This window comes from Ictidomys tridecemlineatus, unplaced genomic scaffold, assembly GCF_052094955.1.
Source record: "Ictidomys tridecemlineatus isolate mIctTri1 unplaced genomic scaffold, mIctTri1.hap1 Scaffold_843, whole genome shotgun sequence".
Taxonomy (NCBI): Eukaryota; Metazoa; Chordata; class Mammalia; order Rodentia; family Sciuridae; genus Ictidomys; species Ictidomys tridecemlineatus.
The window spans coordinates 21080-40570 of record NW_027526094.1 but is presented as its reverse complement, the minus strand read 5'-3'; the positions used below and the strand labels follow the sequence as shown (position 1 = coordinate 40570).

Sequence of the window (19491 nt, the reverse complement as noted above, 5' to 3'; positions counted from 1 at the left end):
AGAAAAAAAAAAAGACTTAAGTAAAGGGTGTCTCAGGAGATTTATTTCAGGTGCAGGGCATCCAAATACCCTCCAGATAATCTCCACAGAATATTTCAAAGTGCTTCTCCCTTTCCAGTGTACAGGTACGGTCTCAATACCTTGCACAGTAACTATTGCCTGGCTTTCAGGGTGACTTGCATTTTCCCAGTAGATTTTTTTTTTTATTATCTAGGTCGAAGCAGAACCTCAGTCTCCTGTGCACTGTGAAGAAAGCCTAAAAATGAATCTGAAAGAATGACAAGCTCCAGAAATTAAAACTCAATCAGATAGTGTAAGTCATAGCTTTTGTACTTATCATATGATGGATTAAACAATGATCATCCAAGAGCACCTGATTGAAAAATGCTGCTCTCCTGGTCTGAATCCACTGAGCCTACTATCTAATAACAGTAGATGGGATCAACTCCAGGAATGAATGAGGCCACAATGAGTCAAGATAGGCATGTTTTTATGTGCATTTACTTCATTTTTAAAAGGTGATTATAATTGAGTACAAACAGCAGCTTTTTTAAAAGGCAAGTTTATCCAAAAGTGATGGAGTCTAGTCTGGCAATAGAATATTTACATTAAGCCTTTTATATAGGATACTATCAACATATGAATTAAATACATACATATTGCTAATTACTGAAAAACTATATAATGGGCAATAATTTTTTTATGAAAGTCTCTTGATCTAATTTCTAAAAAGACAGAGCTCTCAACTGGGAAGCACTGCCCTAATCTCCAACTACAAATAATATGTTAGGCACAGGTGTAGATTTAACTTTTTTAGTATATAAAATATAAAACGACATACTTGAAATTTATTTTACTCAAAAAACTGAATATATCTAGAGTATTCTTATTATGAGACATATATAAGATTACTAATAAAGAATATATATGTATTTAGAACTCCATCCTCACAACTCCCTAAATTTTAATGCTCTAGCACAACTTAATTCATAATGATCAAATTCCATTTTAAGAATATGGCTCCCCTGTCCTTGGGGAGTCAAAGTGCCTGGACCCCTGCATTTCATACTAGAGATATAGAATACACTTTATAATAAATGCTTTTCCACAAAACCAACAGCAGTAGTGGCACTGCTCTCAGAAAGAGAAGGAAGACCAAAAGACAAGGTCTAAAGAATAATGATTTTTTTTTCTATTCGATGCTGGACAGACTCATTCCCATTTCAGATGTTAGATAGCATAATAGAGAGTTCTAAAAGTTAGATATCTCATTTTGGTATCTCTATTCACAGCCTTGTCTCTAAAACATAAATATATTAAAGACAAACATTTTATTTTGTAACTTAGCCTTTGACCTAATGCCTACCTAGGCTGTGATATTGTTTCCTCTGTTTGTATAAGGTATTGTGACAGTTTTTGCATCAATCTGATGTATACATGTCTGGATAAGCTACTAGCACCTCAATAATGGTCCAGACTTAGGGAAAAATGAAAACAGTACCAATAAGGCAACTGCTCTTTTACACAGTATTTTCTCCAAGTATGTGACAGAATCTTGGTTTCCAATTATAAATTGTGAATGATTTACTCTAGAACTTATTAGATTATTATTGGGCTGCTTTATTAATTCACGCTGGGCTTATCTGGGTTTTTCTGGTAGAAAAAAGTTAGCTGATGGCTGGTGAACTTCAGAGGGTTAGCCATCATCCTCACAAGCAGCACCTTGATTCTCTGCTTTGATAATTCCTCCACTAATGTAGGCTTGTTATTTTGGACACAACAGGATTTGAAAAGTAAAATCAAAAGAAATCAAGATCTTCTGAGTGTAGGTACTATACTATTCACTTTCATCTTTACTGGTTCATATGAGCCACAATAAATTAAAAAATACATATAACAGTGGTGGGTGCCTGAACATAATACAAGTGTCTCAGGAGACTGTGGCAGGAGAATTCTTAAAAACATTTAAACTGAGCCTCAGCAATGTTGAGAAACTAAGAAACTCAGTGAGACCCTGTCTATAATAAAATACAAAATAGGGCTGGGGATGTGGCTCAATAGCCAAGTGCCACTGAAATCAATTCCCAGTACTCCACCCCCACTCCAATAAAAAAAGAAAGAAAAAAAAGAAATATTAGATAAACTTAGGAATAGATTCTGCATTTTAAGAGGTGAAGATGAAAAACACAATACATACTTTATAAAGGCAGAAAATAAGAAAGAATTGCTGATATCAAGCACTCTATATCATTCAACCCTATTTTATACATGAAGCTTATATAATGGTTTGAAGGAAAAAATGTGTTTGTATATCCACAGCTATTAAGCAGACCAGGTAGAATTCAGAATCAACTATGCATGACTCCAAATCCCAAAGATTTCCATTAAACCACATATTACATGCAAATTTGCTTACTGTCTGAGGTTTTGGACAGTGACATACCAAAAAGAGCAGGATCTATATCCATATTGGGTACATTACATTACCAGTGGGGATAATATACTCAAGAGTGTTCTTCTGAGCATTCTAAAAAGAACTTGGAATAATTTTGAGTAATGGCTGATATCTCAATTTTAAAAAATCAGTAATCAACAATATATTCTTAATTTCTTACCATGTGAGAAATATGAAAATGCTACAATGCATCCCACAGGCATAGCATTAAAATATTCTATGGAAATTTAAGAAAAAGAATACATCATCTGTGTCCCAAAAATGCTAAAAATAAACATTTAAAAACCCATGAAAGAGTGTAGAAGAACACAACACTTTTAAGATTATTATCTGTGCCTTTCTATATGAGAGCATAAAGCTACATGGAACTTGTGTCAATACAAAAGGATTTCAAATAGACATAATTGGGAAATGCATTCCATGATTATGATATATATGCATTGATAGAGCACTATTTTAAATTTATTTGCAAGAATTATTTTAAATATAAAAGAAATCCATATATGAGTTAGAGTAAAAAAATAAATATAAATGAATATAAAACAAATAATACTTTAAATAAAAATCAATTCTAAGAGAAACCTGAGGTACGTAAACCCCCCTCTTTCACAAGAGTAATCCATGGTATACAGATAAAAATTCAGTTCCAGCTATTAACTAAAGAGGCCACATTTATCCTAAAGTTTTCTGATTATTAACACTTCTGTTAATAAGTGAGAATGTTTTTCAATAATGCAAGTAAACAATATTTCATCTTTATAAAATACAGAAACTAACAAAACATGGTGGCACATATCTAAAATCCCAGTGGCTCAAGAGGTAGAGGTAGAAAAATAATAAATTAAAAGCATCAGCAACTTAGTGAGGCTCTAAGCAACTTTGAGGGGTTATGTCTCTAAATAAATATGAAAAGATATAGGGATTTGGATTAGTGGTGAAGTGCCTCTGGTTCAATACAAGGTAAATACAAGGTAAAAAAAAAGTGTTTTCTTTTACTAAAAATGTTGTTTTGCTTCAATTTTTTTAATTAGTTGTTCTTGTTAATGTCTCATAAAATTAAGTAAAAATGTTCTGTCATTACATATTATATCTTACTGACATTGACATATCCTATTACCTTAATCATTTTAATTATTTGAATATTCAGGTAGTATATATACAAATAAAATTGAACAACACAACAATGGAAGGAAACTAGAAGTCTATAAGTAAATTCCATACCTCTGGTCAATTTAATTTTGACAATTGTTTCAGAAAAATTAAATAGAGAATAAGTAGTCTTTTCTTTAATGTAGATTGATATAAATGCATGTTTATGTTTTAAGTAATGTTATTGGATTTTACATGAGATTATTATAAAATATGTTTTACACTAATGTTATTGGATTTTACATGAGATTATTATAAAACATGTTTTACACTAGAGTATAAGAATTAAAACTATAAAAAATTAAGAAGAAAACAATTATATATTTATAAATCAGATTCAACTGTGGAGTCTTCATTATGCTTCCAAAGTAAAAATAAGAAATAAGAAATTGGACTTGAAAAAACTTCTGTACAAAAAATAACCTCACCATGAAAGTGAAGACATAATTATCAAGTTTTCCTTTTTGTTTTCAAAGAACTATCTTTTCCAAGTTTTTAGACTTGGCTAGAGAGCAGTCATTCCTCCTTATTGAGAGGCTGATTGAGCCCAGAGCCCAAATAATTACCTTTTTTAAGGCTTTCATACTCCAGTGCCAAAATGCACCCTTCATAATTACCCAAAAATAAGGGACTAAACCATTGAAAAAAAAGTTATACATCCCAGAGATCCCAAAATTTTTAAGCTGTTAAGTCAATGATAATTTTTAAAATATAGATGACTTCATAGTACATGGTACATAGTACAGAGTACATAGAACTGCTACCATAGTCCTAAAATGTCTTTGTTATAACTTTGAATGAACAACTATGTGTTTATTTTTGACATTATTCTTTTGTTCCTTTTGCCTATCCAAAGCAACTGTTTTTTATTATGTAAACAAAATTATAAATATTTGCAAAAATACCCTAAATTAAAACAACATGGAAAACAAAAAAATGTAAATATGCAGAATATTGAAAATTCCATGTCTCTCTGATACAAAAGTAAAATTACATTGATGAATTCTTGGTAAAATAAAGAATTACTAGATGAAGAAGCATTTATTTCTGAAATATACCAAAAGTAACTGGAAATTTATTGATACTGTCATTCATATAGGAATATTTATTACTGAACTATTTATAAGAACAAATATGTAAAATCAATGCAAGGTAAATAGATAAATGGAAACATGTAAATCCTCACAGTAGACTGTTACTCAGAAATATTATATTTGTGTTGCTTGAAATTGAACTCTGGGCCTCACACAGGCTAGAAAAGCACTCTACCTCTGAGTTATTATCCCAGCCATATTGAGCAAGTAGGATTCATGAGAGCAATAAATGTTACAATGAATGTGTACATGGAAACCTTAAGCTAATTGAAAGTAAGCAGAGAGACTGTAATGTGATTTACAATTAATATTATATTTAATTTTTTGCACAAGTAAATTCAGAAATCCAAAACACATATAAGTCATTGCCTAAAGCTATGTGAAAAATAAAAAAGGAAAAACTGGTAGAGGGCACTAATTTCTTTTCATCTAAAATGGTTTCTGAAACTAAATGCTGGGGATGGTAAACATGTAAATACACTAAATGATAAAGAATTTCACCCTGAAAATGTTTATAAAGTTAATTTTAAGTTCACATGTGCTTTCTAGGAATGAAAAGATAAATAATTTATGGAATTGATAAAGCAGCCAAAATTAAAGCCTGTAAAATAGGGAAATAAAAATGTAACTTATTACTTTAAAAAAAAGCACTGAGTTTTCATTATAGGATCCACTTACATTTATGTGAATATACTGTGACTTTTTAAAATTTTCATTGTTACTTTATAATTTGTAATAAGTATATAAAAAAACTATGTCTATACATCAACCACTATTGTAAAGTTGTCAAGTTTTAATATTCTAATATGAATTAATATTCATAGTTTGTGAGTGTGTATGTGCATGCACCAATGGAGATCAAATCCAAGATCTTGCACAAGCATGGCAGGTGTTTGACTGTTTTGCCACAACCCATGTAAATATGTATATTTTTAATCTTGGCGCTCTCTCTCTCTCTCTCTCTCTCTCTCTCTTCCTTTCTTTCTTTCTTTCTTTCTTTCTTTCTTTCTTTCTTTCTTTCTTTCTTTCTTTCTTTCTTTCTTTCTTTCTTTCTGTCTGTCTGTCTCTCCTTGTCTCTCTCTTAGCCCCTCACTCTCTTTCTCTCTGTTTTGTATTTTTGGACACAGATGGCACCCTAGTGTCATTTACCACTGAACTACATCCCTAGTCCTTTTGATTTTTTTGGCAGAGAGTATTTCTAAGTGTATTAGACTAGCCTCTTATTTATAATCCTCCTGCCTCAGCCCTCAGTCCTAGGATTACAGGCATGTCTTGCTATATCTGCCTATTTATCTCTTTTTGAAAAGATATCTAATGCCAATTTTCAACTGTATTATATATATATTTCTTATTGCAAAAGTGAACATTTATTATGTCCTAATTAACATTCTGCTAATACTATATTGATTGTTGTTGCTGTTTTATGAGTGGATAAAAATTTCACATGATTAACTAGAATCTTCTAATACTTCACATATATGCTTTTTTGTGTTGCCTATTTATTTTATGTAGATTATAAACTTGATCTCCCTGCTGACTATTGTGCTCAGTCTCACACAATCCTCAGTTCTCTGGGCTCCTCAGGCTCCTCACTCCTGCTTTTGCTATAGTTCAGTGTCAGCAATCTCTCTTGCCTATGCTCTTGCATATGTCACCGGGTCTTACTCTAACATAGCAAGGAACAAGACTGCATTAAAACAAACAAAACTTATCTAAAACTAATATCCATGTTTTCAGACAGAAGAAACTATGCATAGGGACACTCAGATTTGTAAAAAAGGAGTCACAAGGCATTTACTAAAAGACAAAATGAAAGCTGACAAATAAGATCCTGAGCATAAAGTTTCCTGACATGTTATTTACACATAAGTTATATGAGTAATTCACAAAGATGCAAATTACACAATTTAACATACATTGGTAAAAACTGGCAAATTACACAATTTAACATACATTGGTAAAACTGGAGGCTGAGGCCAGAGAATTACAAATACAAAGCCAACTAAGCAAGGTCATTCTATTTTCAATTGTCCTCTTTTAAAATCTTAATAACTTTAGGGGGCAGTGGAACACTACTGTAATCACAGAAATGATGAAGGTTGAGATGATGAAGGATTGCAACTTGGAGACCAACTTCAACCACTTAGTGAGGTCCTATGCAACATAGACAGAAAATGCCTTAAAAATGAAAATTCTCAGGCTGTGACTCATTGGTAAAGTGCCAATGGGGTCAATCCCCAAAACCCTTAAAATGACTAATATCTGAAATTTACTAAAAATGAATTAATTATCTAATAGTTCTTTGAATTACAAAATTAGCACTTAGGTGAAACAAATATGGCCTACAAGTTTATTAGCCTCTACTTTAATTTCTATTTGAAGGAGATAACTAAAAGTTGCAAATCAAAGGAACATGATATATATTGTAAATAACTGATGAACTGTAATCTCCTGAGACCAGGACATATACATTACTTTTAATTCATTATCCAGTTTCATAAAGCCTAATTATAATAGTATAGGTTTAATAACCAGTTTTATTAACAAATATTAGTGTAGTAATAAAATAAAAACCAAATGTGAAGTATGTATCTTGTTGTGGATGGACTTTTAATTTTTATTTATTTAAGTATATGTGATGCTTAAAATTGAACCCAGTACCTCAAACTTGCTCAGCAAGCACAAGGCATGATGGTGTACATCTATAATTTTAGTAAGTTGTGATGGTGAGACCAACCAAATAAGTACAAGATTCCTTGTTATGATGGTGAACTTCTGCAATACCAGTAGCTCAGAAAAAAAAGCAGGTAATTCTCAAGGTTAAAGGCAACCTCAGAAGTTTAACCAAAAAAAAAAACAAAAAAGAGTTTTTCAAGAAACTCAGTGGTTAAGTTCCTCTACGTTTAATTCCTGATACTAATGAAAGTACAAAACTAATTGGGCAACCAAGGAAGAGACGATTTTGCTCAATTATAGAGCACTGCTAGATTTGATCCCCAGTACAAATAAGAACAAAAATGAAAAGAATAAAATAAAGGGCCATACATTTACTTAAGTCAATTTCACAGTAAAATTAAAAATTAATTAATTAATCAGTGCCTTTTGAGGACTGACTTCCATTGGTGAATAACTAATGTGGCACTAGGTACATGCTAGACTAGAAGATACACATCCTGAAACTTTTGGTTGCACTCTGAAAAAAAAAAAGTGCAAATTAGTAGAATTAAACAAGGATTTTTGTACCCAGCCAAATGTATGTGTGTGGGTGATTAAAAAAAAATGTTAAACACTTCAGTCTGAAGACACTCTTTATTTTTTACATGTTTTTCTTTAGAAACCTAAAAATATGTGTCAAACAATATAAAGAAGAATACTAAGAATGCTTACCACATAGTGAGAGTTTTTTTGATTTTGTTTTAATTTTTCAGGTTAGAGTTTTTGAGGAACTAGGGACATATATTCTAAATATGCAGTTTTATATGTTGCTTTCAATATCCATTAAGAAAGTAGAAAATGTGTATTTCTATTGCCTTTTATACTTTTGTTTGTACCTTTACGTGTCTATTTTCTTGAGCTACTTTTCTGGACCAGCAATTATAAATAGTTGCAATTTTTTTCCTGTTCACTAGTTCTGCTGGGCTAACCTTTCATGAATATCTTCATGCTGTCATGCTAAAGGTCTCTCAAAATATTATATTTCAATAAATGTACACTGAGTAAATTATGAGCTGTTTTTAATGGACACATTATAGTAACATTAATTACTAAAACAACTCACAATCACCTATGAAGTAGTCACACTACTATTTTCTTTATAGGCTTATCAAATGTGATGATAACCTGAATAAATAAAATTAAATATTTTTTGAATAAAACTAAATTTTGTCATTGGCCTACTCATCATAAAATGACAAATTTAAGTACAAACAGTAAAAAGTATGTCTGAAACCAGCTACATTGAGGTCATATAAGATTGAAGAAATATGAGCTTATTCATTTTTAGTTACTACATAGCTACAAAAATATTAAATGTTGTAAAACACTGTAAATAACATGACATTAACATGATATATATTTAATTTAGTAAGTACTACAGAAAATTATAGAGAAACATTACCCCCCCAAAAAAAATTTTGCTACCACAATAATAGTTGCATAATGAATGAAAATATATATTTTTAAGTGCAACATAGTTGTATTTGCAAGTTTAAAATGACATCAAATTAAGACGTGCAAGATCTAGCTGGGAAAGGTGGCTTAAGCCTAGAATCCCAGTAGCTCTGGAGACTGAGGTTGGAGGACTTCAACTTCAAAGCTATCCTCAGCAACAAGGCATTAAGCAAATCTGTGAGGCCCTGCCACTGAATCAAATACAAAATTGGTCTTTGTATGAGGCTCAGTACTCCAGTAGCCCTGAGTTTAGTTTCTAGTTATCCCCACCACCAATCAGAGACTTTGATGGGAGACTTTGAAGAAACCAATATCAATGAGGTAGAAAAGTAGAGAATGGGACCATAAAATTGATCAAACTACATTCACTTGATGAAACAAATGATAGGAAACTAGCCAGTAAATTGACCAAATTTAAATTGAGTAGGTTAAAAAGCTGGAAATAAAACAGCCAATCTCCAAAATATAATACTAGAATGATCAGAGTATATATATAACAGTAGAAAACCTCCTTTTGTAAAAATCAGTTTTTTTAGTTCCAAATAATAAAATGAGTCCTTATTAGGATCATAAGAAAATAATTGTCAAGGCAGAAGTTATCAGAAGTAACTAAAAGCAAAGAGAACATGTGAGTATCTAACATGATGAGAATGGTTTAGCAAAGAACACCAATAAGTTACATCACAAAGAAACAGGTATTTCTCTCTCTCTCTCTCTCTCTCTCTCTCTCTCTCTCTCTCTCTCTGTCTCTCTGTCTCTGTCTCCTGTGTGCTAAAGGATTGAACCCAGGGCCTTATGCATGCAAGGCAAGCACTCTATCAACTGAGCTATATCCTCAGCAATGGAAACTCGTATGGAAAAATGAATCACAAATAAACTTACATACTATTTAGAAATTTAACGTTGCTTTATCAACCTGTTTCTTACACTCAGAAAAAGCAGGGAAGTTTAAATCATATTTTAAAGCAACTTTGTACAATGTTCTCTTAATTCCTACTTAATTCTGATCACATTATCATGATGGAAATTTGAATACATAGATTTAATTTTCAGTAATTTCTGATTTTTAATATGGCTAAAAAAATTAAGTCACTTATTGAAATGAAATAACCAGAAATTATTTCTTAAAATTATGGATTATTTAAATACAAGACTTCCACAGTGTGAATGGCTTTGAGTATATAAATTTTTATCAAATTTATGAAATAGCCATACTTCCTATAAAAGTCTAAGAGAAAATTATTACTTGCATTTTCTCAAATCTTATAGCTTCTAGTGTTTTTTAGATTGTGACCACAAATACTTCTCTTCTGAGTTGGTGGAATACAAAAGATAGATAAGCCTTCTTTTTTTTTTTAAGAGAGAGTGAGAGAGGAGAGAGATAGAGAGAATTTTTAATATTTTATTTTTTTTTTAGTTCTCGGGGGACACAACATCTTTGTTGGTATGTGGTGCTGAGGATTGAACCCTGGCCGCATGCAGGCCAGATGAGTGTGCTACCGCCTGAGCCACATTCCCAGCCCCTAGATAAGCCTTCTCACAGGGAAGATGATAGGAAAACAGCAGGGGAACTACCTTCAATTCCCACAGGGTCTGAGAACCATATTATACCATATGAAAGACCCTCCTATAGACTGACTATTCCAAACATTGTTTGCAAAGATAGAAAAAAGTCAGTTTATTGAACAAAGTGAATGAAGTGGGTTTGTGCCTCTGCAGTTGAGAATAAGTTGTAAAAAAGCAACAAAAGCTAGTTCAGGACTGGGCATTACAAGACTTAGCTGACAAAATCCTGAAAACAAAAAAAAACAAAAATTCAAAAAGCACTTTTCCCACCTAAGCTTATTTGAGAGAATCAAATTCAGATGAACAGCAGAGGAAAGAGGCATATCCAAAGTGATAACAGTATCTATTTTTATTAAATTTTTATTATTATTCCCCATAATTATAGAGTTCTGTATCACCTCAATTACTACTTTTTTCATCTTTCAGGTGTTATAATTACCTTGTTTATACAACTCATGCTGTTATCATTACCTTGTACATACAACTCATGTACACTGAATTTACCCTGCATTTATGAGTCCATCATAGGAATTTCACAGAGAACACCAGAGGTGGCGCTGTATTGGTATCTAAGTCATCCAACACACATTTCAGATAAGAAGAGCTAAAAGCAACCAATAATACTGCCACTTCAGAAAACCAGAGAAAGAAGAGCAAGGAAAACCTAAATTAACCACAGGTAGGTAACAGAAAAAGTGTGGAAGAAACCACAATCAGGAAATCCACAGTCTGCAAAATCAAGTTCTTCATGAACATCAGCATCACTGATTAACTGTCAAAAGGCTAAGAATACAGAGGACAGGGACTGGGGTTGTGGTTTGCCTAGTGCTTGAGAGAAACTGGGTTCAACCCTCAATGCCACATAAAAAGAAAAAAATAAAAAGTGTAAAATATATAATAATATTAAAGAAAAAAACAACAAGGACTGAAAACCTACTAACAGATTTAAAAGTGTCATCATCAACAATGCATTGGGACTTCAAGATTATTTTAAATGTGCTTGACACAAATTAGACAACTTGCAGAAACTGGACCATTTCTTTGAGAGAGACAATCTCCTACAACTTACATACAAGGGGAAATACACGAAATAAATAAGCCCATGGCTGCTGAAAAAAAAACAGACTCAGTAACTAATTACTTCCCCAAAAGGCAAGGCAAGGCTCTTTCACCAATTTTCTACTTTTTTCCCAGAATATAGAAGCTGAGTTAACACCTCCTAGGTCTTTCTGAGGCATAAGTTATCATATTATCCAAATTAAACAAATAAAGAAAAATAATAAAAAGAAGACTATGAATGATGCTCATAATCATAAATGCAAAATTTAATCATAAATGCAAAAAAATGTACAATTAAGTCATCACACTCCAGGTGTCTATGCAAATGATGTGAAAATTATGGGCACAGGACGCCTCACTGCAGTGCCTACAGCAGCCATATCCACAACTGCCCAAAACTAGATGCAAGGAAGATGCACCTTTCAATACTGAGTGGACAAGCTGAAGTTTAACCACACCAAAGTGCATCACCCAGAAAATGAGCTCTGCAGCCTGGAAAGATTCAGCACCCTTAAAGGCAGACTGGTAAGTGAGAGAATCCAGTTTGAAATGGCCAAGTGCAGTAAGATTCCAAGTCAAGAACATTCTAGAAAAGACAACATTATAGATGCATTAGCAGAACTGATGGGTGACAGGGACTTAGGGAGCAGAGAGGGAGGAAGGAATGAGGAGAAGTGATGAATGGGTGGAACACTGGATTCCCAGAGAAGTGAAACTCTTCTGTATGACATTATCTTTTATAAGACGTGAAACACACAATCACATCACACAGACGAGGAGCCCTAAGGTAATAGATGAACTTTGGCTTATCCTAACATGTTGCTTCATCCATTCTCTTTATCAAATGTTCAACACTGGTTTAATAACTAACAAACACCCTACACCAATGCAATATGTTTAAAACAGTGGCGACTATCAGCTGGAGAGAAGGGGTATTTGATACTATGTGTAATGGCACATTTAATTGTCATCTTGATTGGATTAAAACATGTCGGTGATTAATGAGCTTGAGGGTATGTCTACAAAAGATTGGCATATGGGATAGTGAGCCAAACTGGAGGACCTTCTTAAGCTAGGCAGCACCACCCAATAGAACGGTGTCTTGGGTGGGACAAAATTCTTCACTCTCCCAAAGTGGACTCTGCCAGTGATTCTCTAGTGAGTTTCCAGAATCTTTGGTCTGGACTAAGGCAGCACCATTGATCCCCCTTGTTCTGAGGCTTCAGCCTCTGGGACTCTGTAGCTACTACTTATCAAGCTCTCCAGCCTGCAGATGGCCACTGTGGACATCCACCTTCGGGTCAAGTAGCCAATCTAATGAATCCCCTTTGATAATCATACTTCCTCTTGATACTTTTCCTCTAGAGAACACTGACTAATGAACTATGTAAGCCTAAAATTGCTCATAAAAACAAAGTTTATCTAATAAAGAAGTAAACAAACCACCAAGCCATGAAATTTTAAAAATACATATATAAGAAACAATATTATATGCTAAATACCTTTTTCATAATAATGCCAAAAATAAAGCAAAGAGGAAGAGTCATAGTTACAAATTTCAAAAGTATGAAGAAAAGCAAGAAAACTGATTTTCAATACTATTTTCACCTGGAAAGAAATTGGATGATAAGTCTTCAAAACTCATTCCAACTGCTAGTGTAGTGGTGTGCACCTGTAATTTTAGCCACTAGGGAGGTCAAGGCAGGGAAATGGCAAAAGTTTGAAGCCTGTCTCAGCAACATAGCAAGACACTCAGAAATTTGGTGAGATTGGTCTTCATCAAAAATAAAAAGGGGGCCTGGGACTGTAGCTGACTGGCAGAACACTTGCTAACATGTGTGAGACACTGGGTATGATCCTCAGCATAGAAAAATAAATAAAGTAAAGGTATTCTATCCATCTACAACTATACAAAATATTGAAAAAAAGAAAAAGAAAAAATAAATAAGAAAAAGAGCTGAGGATGTGCTCGGTGGTCAAGTGCCTGTAGGTTTATTCCACAGTAAAACACTTGCCCACCTCCAGAAAGTTGCTCACAAATTGAAATTTATTTCTGGAAGATAACTAAGCATGAGCATGTCCATGGCATAAATTCCCAGCACTCAATAAGTAAGCAAATAAATAAACAACAGTCTACAATACTAATTCTCTTGGGCTGGAGAGTAGCTTGGTAAAATACATGTAATGAGAGATAAAAATGATTATGATACAGAAGGTACACAATTAGAGGCATAAAAACACAACAAATCAGTGGAAAGACACTACACTTTATAACAAAGAAGACTGAATGTTTCCATGATCTAAACTCTCACTGAGCTTTTCAGTAAATTCTGTGAAATTTAGGGCATGGTTTACTGTATTTTGGAGGTGAACTTCAAGAAAAACTATATCTAAAATTGAAAATACTAGGGTTGGGATTCTGGCTCAGCAGTAGAGTGCTTGCCTAGCACATGAGAGGCCCTAGGTTTTATCCTCAGCACCACATAAAAATAAATAAATAGGTATTGTGTCCAACTACAGCAACAAGAAAAAATACTTTTCAAAAAACTGGAAATAGTAAACTGTATCTAAGACCAGCCAAAATGTTGTACAGGATAGAGAGAATAGAGAGAGCATTTATGTTATCCCAACTTTCATAAGCTAAAAGGCTAGCTCCCAAAGGGGTGGCAATATGAGGAGGCAGTGGGGAGGACAGGAATTAGGTGACATGATGAGGGGATCAACACCCTTATTTAGACACATGGGTGTCTACTTTGCAGAAAACAGGTGTCATTTACTCCTTCACTGATATTCAGTGATTAAATGATTACAGTTGGGTATTCAAGGTATTGCCAAAATTGTCCTTAAAATTTACAATGAAGACTGGTGTGATGGTGCACACCTGTAACCCCAGCAGTTCAGGAGTCTGGGGCCCTAGGCGATATAGCAAGACTCTGTATCAAAACAAAGAATCAAAAAGTGGCTGGTGGTTAAGCACCTCTGGGTTTCATTCCTGATAACAAAAAAACCACACAGTTAACCTGAACCTGCCAAGTCCAGACAACAACAGTGAAAAACTGTCATCCTTTGTCAAAATCATCACCTTGTGAAGGACAGATACTAGTTTTCATGAAATCACATTCATAAATTTATCCACCACTATTTTTGGTAGAATTGGACTCAAATTCTGCAGCAATAATGCAAGACAGAGTTTCTCTGTATCTTACGTGGTATTTTGGAATCTAGGGTGGGATTTCAAATTGAAACCACTGAAAAGACAAATCTGAATCTTACAAACTTTCTATACATACTCAGGGATAGCAAAAGGAATTAGGTAATTAGATGTTTTCTTTTTATTTTTCTTTGATGCCCCCAAGATTAAACCCAGAGATATTTTACTACTGAGCCACATCCCCAGTCATTTTTATATTTTATTTTGAGACGCCATCTCACCAGGTTGCATAAGGCCCGGCTAAGTTGCTAAGGCTGTCCTCAAATTTGCAACACTCCTGTCTCAGCCTCTGGAGCAGGAAGGATCACAGGTGTGCACCACTGTATCTGGCTGGATGTAAGTTGGGATTTTTAACAACAACAAAAAAAGGTGGACTTTAACCCACCTCTCTCTTGCCTCTTTAATAATAGTCCATCCCATTTGGCTCTGAATAAATAAACCTGGGCCTCAGATAAGTGAGCACATCATTTCAAAGTGATACACAGAAAGCTTTGGTGCTGAGGGAACACAGATGTGTCAGGCTCAAGGGGCAGGGAAGGTCCCTGACTGCAGGACCTGCTTCCTCCTGGTCTTCCTCATGGAAAGCATCCAGGATCACACTCCCAGGCACCTGGACCATGACTCCAGTCTATAAGGCTTTTCAGGTTTGCACAGCTCTGCACTGGGGTGGGTGGTCCTTATGCTGTGGGAGAGGTTTTGCCCCTTCACATTGTGAGAGACTAAAAGGACAGGAGTCACTGCTCACCTGGCCCCTCAGCACCGGCATCCACAGGCTGACTGTCCACCTGTCTCCAGGGAATGGTGACAGAGCTTGGGAAAAACAAGGTCCCAAGGAAGTAGCTGTTTAGATGAGGCCTTTTCCAGAAGATTCCTCAGCCCAGGGCCCCCAGCAGCTTCCCTGAGAGGCTGCACCCCACACCTCAGGCTGCCCTCTAGAAGGAGCTAACCCAGGGCCTGAAATTTTGTTCACCCTGCAAGGCTCAGGGCAGCTGTGGGCACTCTGTGGCAGCTCCAGAAGAGGATAGTGGCTGAGGAAATGGGACTCTGGGAGGTGTCCAAAGGGAACCTCTGCCCAAGAAATCTGACATGGTGTCTACACCTAAGGAACATAAAAGGAGAAGCACAAGACTTTTACAGCTGTGAACTCAAGTTCTCTATACTGTTGCATCTACATCAAAGAACCTTCAGAGTACTTGACTTTGGCTTACTAGACCACCATGAGGGTGGAAAGGCAGGGTTCTGCATAGAGATCAAACATTATCTTGGGCTATTTTAAGGCTTTTAATAGCCAATCATCTTAATTTCTGTATCAGACCACAATCTCAAAATTTCTCAGAATATATCACTGACCTCACCAGACGTCTCCAAAATCTACCAAAGCTCAGAGTGCAGTAACAGACATACTGAAGAAATTTTTTAAAATTTTTTTTGTACCCCACTAATCTAATGTTCCTACCAATGCAATTGGTTAATGCAGTGATACACAGTTTCTTTTATAAAAGTTCATGGAGGCCAGGCACAGTGGCACACAACTGTAATCCCAGCAGCTTGAGAGGCTAAGATAGGAATATTGCTAAATTCAAAGTCAGACTCAGCAACTTAGTGAGACCATCATGAACTTAGTGACATCATGTCTTAAAATACAATATAAATAGAGCTGGAAATGTGGCTCAGGGTTTAAGTTCCCCTGGGTTCAATCCCTGGTATATTAAAAAGAAAAAAAAAAGAATGAAAGAAAGAAAGAAAATAAAGAAGAAAAAAAGAAAGAAAGAAAGAAAGAAAGAAAGGAGAAAGAAAGAAAGAAAGAAAGAAAGAAAGAAAAAAGAAAAAATGAATGAAAGAAAGAAAGAAAGAAAGAAAGAAAGAAAGAAAGAAAGAAAGAAAGAAAAAAAGAAAAGATGGATGGATGGATGTAATCTCTTCCAAGCAGGGTCACACACATCATTCATGGTAACTAAAATCCATGTTCCGTAGTATGATAATTAATATCTGGGTTAAAATGAACTATTTTCTGTAGCTAGGGTTGTTGATGCCTTTAATCCCAACAGATTGGGAAGCTGAGGCAGGAGGATCACAACTTTCAGGCTAGGCACCATAGCCAGATCCCTTCTGAAAATCATACTGAAAAGAGCTGGGGAGGAAGGACAGTAAAGGAATCAGACATTATTATAGTGGCAATACCTTTTTTTCACAGAAAATTTTAAATTGGTTTCTCCAGAAATCTTCACCATGGTTAATTTTAGGACTGTCAAAAAAAGAGTGTCCACAAAAAACTGAAGATAAAATTCCTATTTTTGTGTTGCCTGGGCTTCACAGACAAGTCACCAAATGGGCTCCATGGTAACAGCTGGTGGGGGAGAAAAGAAAGGGGAGAAGAAGCTCTTCCCTCCTCAGGTGCTGTCCTTGTAGGGTTAACTTGGCCAGAACAGAGAAAGAAAAACCTGTTTTTATGTGTGTGATGTGACAACTTGACTGGTGACTCCGCTTTGTGAACTCAGCCATGACACTCAAAAAGCTCATGACTGAGGCCGTTTGTATTCTTTTGTTCATGAAAATTCCCCCAGGAACACAGAATGATCTATGGGACCAACTGGAGACTAACTGAGCACTACTTTCAGGATTGCTTACATTGCCTGAACCCCCAATCTTCCCTTTTGTGGTTTTTGTGCTTAAATATGGAGCCAATTGAAGGCAGGGGCACCACCTGACCATCTCATTCTTTCGAGAGCAGAGTGTCTGCCACTGGCCAGCAATAAAGGCTTAACTGGAATAAGACTGTGTGGTCTGAGAGTTCTTTGGGGGGTCCCGGTATTACAATGTGAACTTCTGAACCCCTCCCCTTACATATTGGGTATAAAATTCTGAAACCACTTGAACTCAGGGTTCAGGAGATAGATGGATTGAATACAGCAAAAGCATTACCCTCTGATACTGGCTGCAGCTCTCTTCAGTGCCATGTCTCCTTTGTCCCTACATCATTATTACCCTGTGTGCTTACCGAACTATAGGACTGGTGTGAATCTACATCATGGACTATCAGAAAAGGGAGCAGTTATACTCTAGTGATGTAGCCCAGAATTCTATATCCCTGGGATCTATAAACAACCTCCTTTCCTTATTCCCTTTAAAGCAGATATTTTGACCAAACACAAGGAAATGTTAAGTGAGCATTCTTTCCCCTCAAGGATAATATTCACAAATAGAAAACAAATGCTTTCAAAAGTGTTCTTCTTGCCAGGGAAATTGGCACAGGGCTGTAATCCCAGATACGCGGGAGGCTGAAGCAGGAGGGTCACAAGTTGGAGGCCAGTCTAGATTCCAAAACACGGGGAAGGGAGGAAGGGACGAAGGGAGGGAGGAAGGGAGGGAGGAAGGGAGAGAGGAAGAGAGGGAGGGAGGGAGGAAGGGAGGAGGGAAGGGAAGGGAAAGGGAGAGGGGAAGGGAGATTGATTGATTCTTTCCAATATTTCACTAAGCGATAATGACAATTACCAGAAGGTGTCCATTTGAAACGAGTGGGAAGAAGAATGTCTGACCGAGCTGTGAGGTGGAGGGAAGGTGGCATTTTAGAAGGCAAGAGGCGCCTGCAATTTGGAGGACCTCCACTGGGTTGAGCTCCACTGGGAGAAGGAAGGTGCATTTGTGGCCCTGCTTCCTACACGTTGGGAAAAGTAAGTGCGGGCCACCGGTAGGGAGCAAAGGGGACACCTGGAACCTGAGCCACCCTTCCAAACCCAGGGAACCAGGGGACGGGGCCCAGGGCCACCCGACAGCGGGGACTCCGGGGCACTCGGCAGCTCAACCGCGCGCCGCCCCGAGGCAGGTGCTGACCGCCAACCTTCAGCGAACTCACCATTTTTGGCTTCTCTGGTGACCTGGCGTCCTCTGGAGGAACCTCTGGGCACCCAAGATCTCCGGGAACACGGGCAGCGCAGAGTCACCTGGGTCCCAGGAGAAGAGAACACGGGGCACGGAGCAGGAGTAGCCCAGTCGGTGAGGAAGAAAAGCCGCGAGGTTGCGGAAGCCCGCTTTTCCCCTGCCTCTGCGCACTGATTGGACAGTTCCCCCCCAACAACCCGGATGTATGGCCTCCAAGCCCGCCTCTGGATCGTGACTGACAGCTAACATCATCCAATCACTGGCTGAAATTAGGTAGAGTGACAGATTCTTGGCCCCAGCCCCTTTCAGGAGGAGCTCCCCGGCTGTGCTGAGTACGAATCCAGGTGGGAAGCTCTGGCTTAGCCTCTAGGACAGAGGTGACACCTGCCGCTGAGCTAGGTTTCAGCCATAGAGTGCTTTCCGAGCATGGTGAGGCCCTGGGTTTAACCTCAACACAAAACCAAAGCACAGTTTCTCCAGGAGGATGAGGCTGGAGGAGCCTAAGGTCAGGTCAGCATCTGCAAACAGTGAGACCCTGTCTACAAATAAAATGAAAAGGTGGGGATGGAGCTCAGAGGACGGGGTCAAGCTCCATTGGGTTTATTCCCCAGTACCTTAAGAAAGAAAGAATGATATTTTATTATATATTATATATATAATATATATTTTATATATATTTTGTATAAATAAAATATATATTATATATATTTTTTATAAAATATATAGTACATATTATATATTTTATATATAAAATATGTATTTTATATAATATTCTATATATAAAACAGGTATTTTGTATAATATATTTATATTTTATATATAAAATATATATTTTATATATAAAAAATATATTTTATATATAAAATATATATTTTATATATAATATATATTATATATATAATATATCT

General features: G+C 35.9%; 1 protein-coding gene across 1 annotated transcript in view; it reads right to left on the bottom strand.

Moving 5' to 3' along the window:
* The window catches only part of LOC144374723 (uncharacterized), a gene marked incomplete at its 3' end in the record, with an annotated part of 159020 nt that overhangs the window by 126847 nt on the left and 12682 nt on the right, over window positions 1-19491 (bottom strand). The window contains exon 3 of the mRNA XM_078037469.1: window positions 18558-18753. Within this exon, the coding sequence (XP_077893595.1) occupies window positions 18558-18753 (196 nt within the window). The remainder of the gene's footprint in view (window positions 1-18557; window positions 18754-19491) is intronic.